The 14,835-nt window shown below is 43.5% G+C and overlaps 1 protein-coding gene across 3 annotated transcripts in view; it reads left to right on the top strand.

Annotated features, from left to right (window-relative positions):
* Window positions 1-14,835, top strand: part of SEC16B (SEC16 homolog B, endoplasmic reticulum export factor) — a 203,089-nt gene that overhangs the window by 117,545 nt on the left and 70,709 nt on the right. For 2 of the 3 annotated variants that reach the window (XM_077277621.1, XM_077277622.1), the window contains 2 exons: window positions 11,423-11,498; window positions 12,206-12,712. In XM_077277621.1, coding sequence (XP_077133736.1) covers window positions 11,423-11,498; window positions 12,206-12,712 — 583 coding nt within the window. The remainder of the gene's footprint in view (window positions 1-11,422; window positions 11,499-12,205; window positions 12,713-14,835) is intronic. The other variant, XM_077277623.1, reaches the window with a different exon arrangement.

Here is a 14,835-nt window from a genome sequence, read left to right as displayed (position 1 = left end):
TGCAACGTCATAACGTTGAGGCTTAATCAGTGCAGTAGATGTCAAAGCTGGGGCATAAAATGGAAAAGACAGAAGATGTAGTGTACTGACGTCGTCAAAGATGCCCTTGGTGATTGGACCAAAAAGATACCTGGACCGCCACAGTGCCGCATGGTAGGACAGATGGTTTTTCAAATCAAATTTCCTGACGGAATTCGAGCGAACTGTCAAATTCTAATTTCAGATTTCTTCATCACTAATGAGGATCTGGAGGGTTCCTGGACATATTAGACTGGCTGTGCACCAAAGGTAGTTTTAACCTGTTGAGATAGTTTTCCAGCAGCTGGAAAGCCACTGGATAGATACCGGTTCCGTAGACCACAAATCTCAGAGAGGACTCGAGAAGACAACTCAAGGACTTCCACGTTATTTTTTTATTTTAAGAGAAAATGCTCTTTAATACGAACACTTGAGGTTTAATTGGGTTCCAGTGATTCTGTGTATTGTAAAATATACTAATGGCCACATTACGTTATAGAATATGCTCAGAATGTTCCCTAAGAACACATTATATTAAAAATAGGCTTATAAAAGTGCAAAGTATCACAGCGTTTAAGACCATCTTGAATAATGAATAGCCAAGTACACCATTCAACATGTCAACAGTGTAACAATGAAAGCAGGCACTTGAAATATAATAGGACTAATTTAGTTATGTGGAATCATGGTGACGACAAGAACGGCATCTGATATTCTCGGCTGCAGGGAACAGAATGTAAAATTCTTTAAAGGGAATGTGTCTCAAGGTTTATGCTTCATAATCTGAGAGGAGGATAAAATAAGGACAAGGGCCATGATTCCAGCACTGTATCACATACTGGCCTTTGATAAAATCACTATTTTGTGCAACTCTGCTAGTCCTCTTAAAGGGAACCTGTCACCATGGAGATGCAGTACAATCTGCATGCTCCATGTCATAGAGGAGGGGAACTCAGTGGATTGATACATAATTTTGTGATTCAGTAATCTGAGTTTCCATCATTTAGTCCTCTCCTCTTTCTTGGATTTTAGGTAAAGTGGGCGGTCCTATCAGTGACTGACAACTTTCTCTACATGTACACCTATACAGGACTGTGTAGAACAGTGAGTATACTGTGCATAGGCAGAAAGCTGACTAATCCATAGTAGGAGGTGAGGATAGATAGAGCTCATGAATACTAAGGACTACATAGCAGGAGTCTTTCATTGAGAAGACTAGCAGAGCTGCAGAAGATAAAAGTGTTTATCAAACTACAGCTGGAAGCCCAGTAAGTTACCCAGTAATAGAATCAGGGTCTCTTCTCTTACTTGGTCGCAGTCTCTGATCAGCTTGCAGTTTATCTTCACTTGTAATGGTACAAAGTAGAATTAATAAGCTGTCCCACATCCACTAGTGTTTCAAAGGAAGACACTTAACTATCAGTAGGTTTTGGAAACCGGCAGACCAATGGAAATCCATACAAGCAAAGGGAATACGTACAATCTCTATATAGAATCCAGGACCTCAGTGATGCAAGGACTTTCTATCGTGAGAAATACTTTGTTCGGCCAGCTTTACAAAATAAATGGGTAAAAATGATGCAAATTAACTCTCTCCAAGAACAAAAGGACACTATCTCACGAGTGCTACCTGGTGGGGGTATATATGGCTGAAAAGATCTTGCCAATTATACAAGAAAATGTATCACCGTAGTCACATAAACCATGTTTCATACTGGTTCTGTTCTCTATAGAAATGGAACCTCTGTTCTGTATAGTGATTACAGACTTGGACGTGTTTTCTTATTCCCTTTGAAAGTAGAATACATTCTAGGGAAGTCCATGCTATAGGCTTGTGGCTGTCCTATGCTACCACTCTACAACCAAAGCAAACCAGAAGGAGGAGAAAAAAACAATAATTCTACAAATGTAACAACAAAGTGTGATACATGTAATTATGTGACTAGTAGAAGGCATGTTATATCACATGGCATCATTTCTACACGCTCATACATATAGGTCCTTCCTTATCTTTCCTCTTAGATTCTGAGATGATGCCAGATGTCCAAAAACACAATTTTGTGATGCATTGTTGGGAGATGTTTACACTATATGTTTCTACATGTGCCACCCAGTGGTTGTTGTTGTTCTGGATATTGTAGACTTTTGAGAGTTTTGCCAGTATGTTGTAACTTTGTATCAAGCTTGAATTGTGAGAAATTGTAGTCTTTTACCAAATGTGCAAAAATATAAGGATGAACACATCTGTTCTAGCAGGTATGGCCTGTGCAAAAAAAAACATTAAAATGTGTTATAGTTTTATTCCTGACAATTAAAGCTATCATATACCCTCAGGATTGGTAAAAATGTGGATCAGTGAGTGTCAGACCACCAGGGCCTTCATTCAGCCCAAGAATGGAGCTTTGTAATGTCCTATTGGAATTAAGTGATGGCCAGGGGCGTAATGACCGCAGTCGCAGAGATCGCAACCGGGCCCATGCGGGTAGGGACCTGTCTGGGTGAGCGGTCCGATGACACCAGCAGAAACTTCAACTGGATGTACATCCTCAGACGCACGTCCAGTTGAAGTGTATTGTGAAGCACACACACATCAGGTTTGTGCGCCGCAATACACACTGCCAGCCAATGAGAGACCAGCAGCACATTAGCGTGCATGCAACTGGGGGCGCATGGCATTGATGTCATGAGCTCCCATCGTTTGCATGCTGAAGTTAGCTGGCAGTGTCAAGAGGATGCCGCGCGGCGAGGGAGCGGAGGAAAGGTGAGTATAATTTATTTTTCTGTGCATTAAAGAGCATCGGCAGAACAGGGGGACATATGTACCAGGATGATAGATATACATACCAGGATGGGGCCCAGAATTAGGGACATATACCAGGATAAGAGATAGATTATCAGGATAAGGGGCGTATACCAGGATAAGGGACATTTTACCAGGATGGGGCCCAGGATAAGAGACATATATACCAGGATGTGGAATATACAGTGGGTAAAATAAGTATTTGATACACTGTCGATTTTGAAAGTTTTCCCACCTACAAAGAAAGGAGAGGTCTGTACTTTTAATCTTAGGTAGATACAGAATATAAAAAAAAATAGAAAATCGCATTGTATGATTTTTAAATAATTAAATTGCATTTTATTGCACAAAATAAGTTTTTGATCACCGACCAACCAGCAAGAATTCTGGCTTTCACAGACCTGCTAGTTTTTCTTTAAGAAGCCTCCTACTTTGCCCTCATTACCAGTATTAATTGCACCTTTTTGAACTGGTTGCCTGTCTAAAAGACACCTGTAAACACACTCAATCAATCACAATCCAACCTCTCCACAATGGCCAATACCAAAGAACGGTCTAAAGACACCAGTGAAAAACATTGTTGAACTGCACAAGGCTACCATGGGCTACAGGTCAACAGGCAAGCAGCTTGGTGAGAAGGCAACAACTGTTGGCACAAGCATTAGAAAATGGAAGAAACACAAGATGACTGTCAATCTTCCTTTGTCTTGGGCTCCAAGCAAAGTCTTGCCTCGTGGGGTAAGGATTATTCTGAGAAAGGTCAGGAATCAGTCCAGAATTACACAGGAGGACCTGGTCAATGACATGAAGAGAGCTGGGACCTCAGTCTCAAACATTACCATTAGTAACACAGTACGCCGTCATGGATTCAAATCCTGCATGGCACACAAGATCCCCCTGCTCATGCCAGCACATGTCCAGGCCCATTTAAAGTTCTTTAATGACCATCTGGATGATTCAGCAAAGGCCACAGAGAAGGCCATGTGGTCAGATGAGATCAAAATAGAACTTTTTGGTATCAACTGCACTTGCCATGTTAGGATGAAGAAGAGGGATGAGTACAATCCCAAGAACACTGTCACAATTGTGAAGCATTGTGGGGGAAACATCATACTTTGGGGGTGCTTTTCTGCAAACGGGACCGGATTACTGCATTGTATTGAAGTAAGGATGGGTGGGGACATTTATCATGGCCAACAGCCTCCTTCCCTCAGTAAGAGCATTGAAGATGGGTCATGGTTGGGTCTTCCAGCATGACAATGACCTGAAACACACAGCCAAGCCAATGGAGGAGTGGCTCTGTAGGAAGCATTTCAAGGTCCTTGAGTGGCCAAACCAGTCTCTAGAACTGAACACAATAGAAAAAGTTAGGAGGGAGCTGAAACTCAATGTTGCCCGGCACCAGCTCCGAAAACTTAAAAGTTGCAAACTCGGCAATCAAATCAAATGCTTATTTTTCCCACTGTATATGCCAGGATGGAGGACATATAAATATACCAGGATGGGGGGCCCTGGTCTAAATCTTGCACCGGGGCGCATCAGACTCTAGTTACGCCACTGGTCAATTCCTTCTCTACTGAACTGGTGAAGATAGCGAAGTACTCGGTTCTAGTATAATAGACAAGGAACAGAGTATGCACCGCCACCATTTCATATTCACAGAGCATTTAAGAGCCCCATTCTTCAGATCAATGAGGGTCCCCACGGTTGGACCACCACCGAACTGCAAGTTACCACCTATTCTACGATAGATGTAAATTCCATCTTTTATTCTGGTTTACCATACATTACTTCATGCAACCCTTCTTCTGGTATCGGGCCAGATCTTTAATTTGGGCATATGGATGGGAGCACTGTGTAGTAACACGACGAGCATTGCAATTATAAATCTAAGGCGCGCTGACAGTCTGAGCTAATAAAAGATCGTTTCTTGTTGTTTGTGTCATATGTTAATCACAGAACGCGCTTCTCACAATACACTGGAAAGCTGTAAAAATGACTTCATGCAATGACGGCTTGTTAAAAACAGAAAGATCACCCTTAATGTATTGCTAGAAGTGATTGATGCTGATTGCTATAGGTTCTAGTGCAATGCGGCCATTAGTGTTCTCCCAGTTTATGCAGTTTTCTTGTAGATGCTGTAAATGGAGTCGAGAAAAGCAGGCCATTTTACTGACTATGGGAAAAAAAATTTGTAGTAATTCCTTTTTTTTCCCGACACTTTAAAAATGTTCTCCAACTTTTGTGACTCTAAAACAAAAAATGAAAGAGAACCAGAAAAAAAAACACATTTCTGTTTCGTAAAAATGGAAAAATGGTTTTCTTTCTCGTCCATCATCATTTTTCCACCATCTGATATTCTCTGTGGTTCTGTTCTCAGCTATAAAAACCTGTGACTGTGCAAGGGCCAGGGGTCCACGTGTGCTGAGAGGATGTGCTTGTAATTGGCATGCCGTATCACAGACTTTTCCTTGCTTTCGGAATCAAGCAATTACAGAAGCATAAAAGGGCCTCTGACAGGAAGCTCAGGGACAGTAGGTGAAGCGGTTTCGGTGGAGGCCGCCACAGCTACACAGCTATATTGAAAGTCTTAGAGAGGATTTGTTCTGAGTCTCATCTGGAACAATAGAATGAGATGTTTGTGTTTCAACATGTGACACAAGCATTATACCGAGCTTACACTCTGTTTCTATAAACCAATGCTCCCGGTCTAATTAAACTGCATATGAACTCTTTTTAAATGCTTCTCTCGGAAAGACAAAAAAAAATTTGGATTATTCATAGCTGATATCCGTAGCATAGCTTAATTGGAAAATGTATTTTACATACAACTCACACACACGTATATATATATATATATATATATATATATATATATATATATCTAATATATAAAGCTGAATGTGTGTGTGTGTGTATGTATGTATGTATGTATGTCCGGGATTGGCATCTGAACCGTAGCAGCTACAGCCACAAAATTTTGCACAGTCACACGTCTGGACCCCGAGAGCGTCATAGGCTATGTTGTGAGGTGAAATTTTAACCCCGCGCTTTCCAATTCACCAAACAATTTTGCCCCTATCTACATAATGGGGAAAAAGTGAAAGGAAAAGTGTTGGAGGCGTCGCAGCTACAGGCACAAAATTTTGCACAGTCACACGTCTGGACCCTGAGAGCGTCAAAGCTATATTGTGAGGTGAAATTTTAACCCCGCGCTTTCCAAGTCACCAAACAATTTTGCCCCTATCTACATAATGGGGAAAAAATGAAAGGAAAAGTGTTGGAGGCAAATTAACAGCTGCCAGATGTGAACAAGGGGGACTTAAAGAATGACAGCGATGGCACCAAAGAGTATATACTGTACAGTTGCTAAGGTGGGGCCCCAACATGGGATAATCACACCACCACGGGGATATGAACACACACACAAAATGCGCCACACACTACCACGTGCTCGAACACATATACCACCCTCAGTGCACATTTCACCACACATACACCAACCTCGCCACATAAAAGTAGAAACACAAAAGTCGCCGCTCAAAACTCGCCACGCGCAAAACTCTCCACATGCAAAACTCGCCACACGTGCAAAACTCGCCACACGCAAAACTTGCACACGCAGAAAAATTGCCACACGCAGAAAAATTGCCACATGCACAAAAGTTGCAACACATGCAAAAGTTGCCTCACACAAAACTTGCACATACTCAAAAGGCACCACACATAAAACTCGCCACGCGCAAAACTCGCCATGCGCAAAACTTGCTGCACACAACTTGCTACACTAACCTGTCACATGCAACTCGACACACAAAAAGTTGCTACACGCATGTCGCCACACAAAACTCATCTCACAAAAGTCCCTACATGCATGTCGCCACACGCAACTCAACACACACAACTTGACACACGAAACTCGCCCTAAAACACACACAAGTCTGGTATCCTTCAAAAATAAAAATCTGATTAATAAGCAGACAAACTACAAGAGCAACAAATGTACCATATAGGAATCCGGCAGCTGTCAGTCACATGACCAGTCTATTATGTGTATGTGTGAGCTAATATATACTGCCAGGGGGTGGGCTTACTGTTGGCTGGGGATTTATCAGGCTGCCATTTTAGCTTACAAATACTGAGGTAAAAATACTGACCAAATAACGTGTGAACGAGGGCTAATACAGGAGGAGATGGCATGCAGCTATATACTATATACAGGAGATGACACACAGGTATATACTATTTACAGGGGAGATGACACACAGGTATATACTATATACAGGAGGAGATGACACACAGATATATACTATATACAGGAGAGATGACACACAGGTATATACTATATAGAGGAGGAGATGACATACAGGTACATACTACATACAGGAGGAGATGACATACAGGTATATACTATATACAGGAGGAGATGACACACAGGTATATACTATATACAGGAGCAGATTACCTACAGGTATATAGTATATACAGGAGGAGATGACACAGGTATATGCTATGTATAGGAGGAGATGACATACAGGTATATACTATATACAGGAGATGACACACAGATATATACTATATATAGGTGAGATGACACACAGGTATATACTATATACAGGAGATTACATACAGGTATATCTAATATATAAAGCTGAATGTGTGTATGTATGTATGTGTGTATGTCCGGGATTGGCATCTGTACCGTCGCAGCTACAGCCACAAAATTTTGCACAGTCACACGTCTGGACCCCGAGAGCGTCATAGGCTATGTTGTGAGGTGAAATTTTAACCCCGCGCGTTCCAATTCACCAAACAATTTTGCTCCTATCTACATAATGGGGAAAAAGTGAAGGGAAAAGTGTTGGAGGAAAATTGACAGCTGCCAGATGTGAACAATGAGGACTTAAAGAATGAGAGCGATGGCGACAAAGAGTATATACCGTACAGTTGCTAAGGTGGGGCCCCGACATGGGATACTCACCACACACGGGGATATGAACACAAACACAAAATGCGCCACACACTACCACGTGCTTGAACACATATACCACCCTCAGCACACATTTCACCACACACACACACCAACCTCGCCACATAAAAGTCGAAACACAAAAGTCACCACTCAAAACTCGCTACATGCAAAACTCGCCATATGCAAAACTAGGCTCACGCAAAACTCGCCACACGTGCAAAACTCACCTCATGGAAAACTCACCTCATGCAAAACTTGCACACACAGAAAAAATGCCACATGTACAAAAGTTGCACCACATGCAAAAGTTGCCTCACACAAAACTTGCACATACTCAAAATGCACCACACATAAAACTCGCCACGCGCAAAACTCGCCATGCACAAATCTTGCTGCACACAACTTGCTACACTAACCTGTCACATGCAACTCAACACACAAAATGTTGCTACACGCATGTCGCCACACAAAACTCATCTCACAAAAGTCGCTACATGCATGTCGCCACACGCAACTCAACACACACAACTTGACACATAAAACTCGCCCTAAAACACACACAAGTCTGGTATTGTCCTTCAAAAATAAAAATCTGATTAATAAGCAAACTACAAGAGCAACAAATGTACCATATAGGAAATACGGCAGCTGTCAGTCACATGACCTGTCTATTATGTGTATGTGTGAGCTAATATATACTGCCAGGGGGGAGGGCTTCCTGTTGGCTGGGGATTTATCAGGCTGCCAATAGCAACCAATCACAGCTCAGCTTCTATTTTGCTACAGTTAATTAACCTGAGCTCTGATTGGTTAATATAGGCAACAAAGACATTCTCAGTATAACAAAGCTAATATATGTTGTGAAATGCTTCTATTTGCTTAGTTTTTGCCTTTTAATAATTACATTTCTATCTATTTGTTTTGTGGTTTTTGTGTGCAGAATAAATTTTTGTTAACACATTCTATTTTGCTAACAGCAGTCATTAACCCGGGCGAAGCCGGGTAGTACAGCTAGTATATATATATATTATGAGGGGTTGACTCACTCAGCGGCTTTCAGACGTAGACACAGGAACACTTCTTGTTTAAGTCACCTGCTGGTTTTGTTATACGACAGCATAAACCATGGCAGGGTTTAACAAAATAAACATGGCCTTTCTGGCATAACGGCAAAACAAAAGAAAGAGTATAGCAAAGTCCTTATGTTGGCCGGATTCACCCGCAGAGGACACCACAAGTCTTCAGCTCCACCTGGAGCTATCATCTGCAGTCTCTCCTCTCCAAACACACAACGCAGAAAAAAAAACAGTGGCTGCACATTTAACTTCCCCAGCCACACCCTTGAGGTGGAGATATGGCGAGTAGGCGGCCCACCCATCTCTCACCTACTCACTAAAAACCTGACCCTTGTAATGGCTGGTTAACCCCTTCATCACATAGCAACTGATACTTGTGGTTCTCTTCACACGGCCTGAGCAGACTCTTCTCAAAGAGGGATTCTGGCCTGTGCATCTGTTGAGCTCCAAGATGCATCCAGTTTGGTCATCTTCCCTGTTCTGACTGATTAAGGAGAACACTGAGCCTAGTTATATGCAGGCTAGCCAGGTGATCTAATCAGATCCTGTACAGCTAGGATTTAACACTAAAGGTACCGTCACATTAAGCGACGCTGCAGCGATAGCGACAGCGATGCCGATCGCTGCAGCGTCGCTGTTTGATCGCTGGAGAGCTGTCACACAGACTGCTCTCCAGCGACCAACGATGCCGAGGTCCCCGGGTAACCACGGTAAACATCGGGTTGCTAAGCGCAGGGCCGCGCTTAGTAACCCGATGTTTACCCTGGTTACCAGCGTAAAAGTAAAAAAAACAAACAGTACATGCTCACCTGCGCGTCCCCCAGCCTCTGCTTCCTGACACTGACTGAGCTCCGGCCCTAACAGCACAGCGGTGACGTCACCGCTGTGCTTTCACTTTCAGTTTAGGGCCGGCGCTCAGTCAGTGTCAGGAAGCAGAGGCTGGGGGACGCGCTGGTGAGTATGTGCTGTTTGTTTTTTTAACTTTTACGCTGGTAACCAGTGTAAACATCGGGTTACTAAGCGCGGCCCTGCGCTTAGTAACCCGATGTTTACCCTGGTTACCAGTGTAAAATATCGCTGGTATCCTTGCTTTTGCTGTCAAACACGGCGATACACGGCGACCTAGCGACCAAATAATGTGCAGACCTTCTAGCAGCGACCAGCAATTTCACAGCGGGATCCAGATCGCTGCTGCGTGTCAAATACAGCGATATCGCTATCCAGGTCGCTGCAACGTCACGGATCGCTGGCGATATCGCCTAGTGTGACGGTACCTTAACTTTCCTTTCTTTGATACAATATATGTACTGTATATGCTGTCCATGGATCGGGCAGCATATATCAGCTGTCAGGTCTCTTTAAAGCCACACCAGTACCGTAAGTTATTGGGTGGAAATCTCCAGACTAAACACTAAAGGTACCTTCACACGAAGCGACGCTGCAGCGATAGCGACAACGATGCCGATCGCTGCAGCGTCGCTGTTTGATCGCTGGAGAGCTGTCACACAGACCGCTCTCCAGCGACCAACGATGCCGAGGTCCCCAGGTAACCAGGGTAAACATCGGGTTGCTAAGCGCAGGGCCGCGCTTAGTAACCCGATGTTTACCCTGGTTACCAGCGTAAAAGTAAAAAAAACAAACAGTACATGCTCACCTGCGCGTCCCCCAGCGTCCGCTTCCTGACACTGACTGAGCTCCGGCCCTAACAGCAGAGCGGTGACGTCACCGCTGTGCTTTCACTTTCACTTTAGGGCCGGATCTCAGTCAGAGCAGGAAGCGGACGCTGGGGGACGCGCAGGTGAGCATGTACTGTTTGTTTTTTTTACTTTTACGCTGGTAACCAGGGTAAACATCGGGTTACTAAGCGCGGCCCTGCGCTTGGTAACCCGATGTTTACCCTGGTTACCAGTGTAAAACATCGCTGGTATCGTTGCTTTTGCTTTCAAACACAACGATACACGGCGATCGGACGACCAAATAAAGTTCTGGACTTTATTCAGCGACCAGCGACATCACAGCAGGATCCTGATCGCTGCTGCGTGTCAAACGAAACGATATCGCTAGCGAGGACGCTGCAACGTCACGGATCGCTAGCGATGTCGTTTCGTGTGAAGGTACCTTAATAGCCCTTTTAGACAAAAGGCAAACAAATGCCGATCTCCAGGTAGTTTATGAGCCCTTATGAAATTGCGATGTTTCAGCTCTATATACTAATCTTTTCTCTAGCCTCAGTATATGACATACTCTGTATACCATTGCTGCAAAAAAGCACATTGACCGCACATCCGAAAATCATACATTGGTCTAATGCTGCCCTGCTAGGCAAAAATGTACAAAACGGAACATGAGGTTCTTGGTTTAACATTCTGATCAGACTGTATGAAGACCACTGTCCCATTACAGTAAATCTCTCAGTGGGTCCTTAACCTAAAAGATGTGGTGTCATGCTCCGACCACCTGTGAAGCAGCAGCTCACCAGCAGGGAGAGGACCTGGTGCTGAAGGGGCATATTTCAATTGCAGATATAAGTTACATTTTGTTTCTTGTTTTTTTTAGAAAAACTGCACATCAGGTACAAATAACCCAGTCATCTCTGAAGGCCAAGGAAGCAATACAGCATCTAACACTACAGGTGGGTTTACACTGGCAGATTTCTGACCTTAATGGGCATTGACCTATGATATAACCAGTTGATCTTTGCTCGTTTAAGTAATTCCAACTGTGTAAGGACCAAACTTTTGTTAATTAGAGCATTCAGTCACCAAACAGTTTGCATACTGTCGACAATACGCAATGACGATATTAATGCCGCATTATTGATCCAATTAGCCAACAACCAAGAACCTGATTGTTTGTTGTTCATTAGCTGATCAGTGTTGGTATTTTTGAACTGGCCAATGGTCAAATGATCATGAACAATCTTGTTCTGCCGATTGTTGGCTCATGTAAGAAAGCCTTGTAGGGGGTTTCCCTGCTTTGAAAGTTTTTGTCATAGTGCCCAAGGCTAGGCAAGAAAGACTAATTTCATCCTCACCTGATATCCTACTTACATTGCACTTATACTAATATATGCTCCGGCTCATTTTTTTTTGTTTTCTTTAAGTTTTTTGTAGTTTGTACGTACAGGGGCATAGCTCCCCTTATGGGCTGTCCATTTTGTTAGGTTCTTAGGTTCTATCTGTTAAATGGCCACAATGTAAATGCGCACCTATGCATTGCACTTATACCAACATATGCTCTGGCCCAATTTTATGTTTTTTTCTTCAACATTTTCCAATTAAATAAATCAATAAATGCAGTGCATTTGCTTCCAATAATTTGCTTTATGTCTCCCCTTAGAAGTTTCCGCTATAAATGAAGCTCAACAAGTAAGTCAAGACCACAACACAGGAGCAGATGTGCCCGATACAGGAGCCTATGTAGTCAACACAGGAGCCAATCTACACAAGACAGGAGCTGATCTACAAAATACAGAAGCTGATCTACAAAATACAGGAACCCTTCTACAGAATTCAGGAGCCGGTTTACACAATACAGGAACCGATGTACACAATACAGGAGCCGATATACACAATACAGGAGCCGATGTACACAATACAGGAGCCGATGTACACAACACAGGTGCCGATGTACACAACACAGGAGCCGATGTACACAACACAGGAGACAATCTGTACAATACAGGTGCTGAGCTTGGTTGTGCTGGCAGCCAGGCTCCTCAGTACACACATCTCCAGCATGTGGAGCCACAGCATGAACATAATTATGAATGGGGTGTTCAGCAACCAGCACCAGTCTCTGAATTGTCCTACAACTACAACGCCTATGACAGGACACAGGAAAAAGGTAAATTGTGCATGTCTTTATATTACCAGTTTAAAGTGAACCTTTCGCCTCGAGAAATGCTCTTTACCTGCACTGTCTTACTGGAGTAGTGGCTACCGGAAGACGTTATATTTTCCCTGCAGCCGCTCGCTTCCAGTTATTGAGGCGGGTGCAGGAAGCGGTTACAGTGACCCTCAGTACACAATCACCTCGCTACACAATCATTTGATTTGAACTTTGATAACCTGCACCGCACACATAAGCTGCACACACTGCAGGTCAGTCTGACAGTCATAGTGTGAGTGATTACAGTGCTCACTGTGTAGTAATTGGTGATTGTGAAAGCTCCCTGCACCGCCTCGATGACTGGAAGCCATCAGCTGCAGGGATAAAACTTCATTTTCTCCCTGTAGGTGCCACAACAGTAAACCAGCTAACTGGGATTCAAACACTATTTATCTGTAGATTACCCCCATATCCTTGATTTGTCCTTATTAGATTTGTTGTTTCAGTTTTAGAATATATTTTTTTTAATATTGTAATAATATTTTAATTTTAATAAAACCCTTCTTGATGGAGGCCATATTAGAGGCACACACTTTCTTCTTGTATTGTCTGTATAGACTGTGCAGTGGGTGTTTGCTCATATGGTCTCTAAAAAGGGAATGAATACAGTTTCCCTCCAAAGTGGAGACCTAGAGACAATGGAGTGGAGGGAAAACTAGTAAAGTGGTCAAACCATTTTAAGAAAGAAATGATTTGAATGGATTGACAACTTTATCTTTATTTTATTTTTTCATTGTTCGGGACTTTATCCTTGATGGTGTATCCATAGGATAGGTCATCAATGTCTGATCGGTGGAGATTAGTAATGAACGAGTGTACTCGTTGCTCAGGTTTTCCTGAGCACACTCGGGTGGTCTCCGAGTACTTGTTAGTGCTCGGAGATTTAGTTTTCATCGCCGCAGCTGAATGATTTACAGCTACTAGACAGCTTGATTACATGTGGGGATTCCCAGGCAACCCCCACATGTTTTCAGGCTGGCTAGTAGCTGTAAATCATTCAGCTGCGGCAATGAAAACTAAATCTCCGAACACTAACAAATACTTGGAGACCACCCGAGCGTGCTCAAGAAAACCCAAGCAACGAGTATACCCGCTCATCACTAGTGGAGATGATCATGTCTTCCCATTGTCAGCGGCAGCGGGAATGGCTTAGTTGTGGAGCTGTACGGCATAACTCCGTCGACTGTTTAGTGGCTTTGGCCGGGTACTGCACATCTGCCCACTATTCAAATCGATACGGTGGCGAATGTGGAGTACCCGGCAGCAGCCACTATACAGTCGAGAGAGCTTTGCAACTCTGTAAATGAGCAGTTCTTGCTGTCACCGACATCGGTAAATGGATCGCCCCCACGTTAAGGGCAATGGGGTACTCGGCACCGGGTCCTTCGGTTCGGTAGGGATGTCACGGTGGCCCGACCCAGTCCATGGCCCTTTGAGGGGCATCCAATAAAGGAATAGAGTTTTTATGGTTTTGGTAAAGGTCTTTAAAGGGGAAGTGTTTGTGACACCACCTGTGGTATTCGGTCAGGGTGACCGACGCTGCGGTGAGGGGTCCACTGGGGTGATGTTATGGCAGCTAGATGGTATACTGTTATGACCTGGTGGTTACGGAGTGGTACTGAGATGACCTGGTGGGTAAAACCAATCATGGACAAGCTCAGAGGAGGTGGCAGCTCTACAGACAGTAATCACCTATATGACCTAGTGATTACGGAGCAGCACTGAAATGACCTAGTGGGTAAACAAATAATGTACTAGGTCTGAGGAGGTGGTAACTTTACTGACCGCAATCCCTACTCCTAACACCAACACTAGAAATAGCTGTGGAGCGTTCCTATCTCTGCCTAGACGCCTCTTCACAGCCTAAGAACTAGCTACCCCTGAAGATGGAAACGGAAAGCTATCTCGCCTCAGAGAAACCCCCAAAGGATAGATAGCCCCCCACAAATATTAACGGTGAGTGAAGAGGGAAATGACAAACTCAGAAATGAAACTAGATTTTAGCAAAGGAGGCCACTACTATCTAAATAGACAGAGATAGAAAAGGCTACTGTGCGGTCAGTATAAAAGCTAAATGT

This window comes from Ranitomeya variabilis, chromosome 8 (assembly GCF_051348905.1).
Source record: "Ranitomeya variabilis isolate aRanVar5 chromosome 8, aRanVar5.hap1, whole genome shotgun sequence".
Classification (NCBI taxonomy): domain Eukaryota; kingdom Metazoa; phylum Chordata; class Amphibia; order Anura; family Dendrobatidae; genus Ranitomeya; species Ranitomeya variabilis.
The sequence above is the reverse complement of the archived record's forward strand: the minus strand, read 5'-3'. Positions and strand labels throughout refer to the sequence as shown.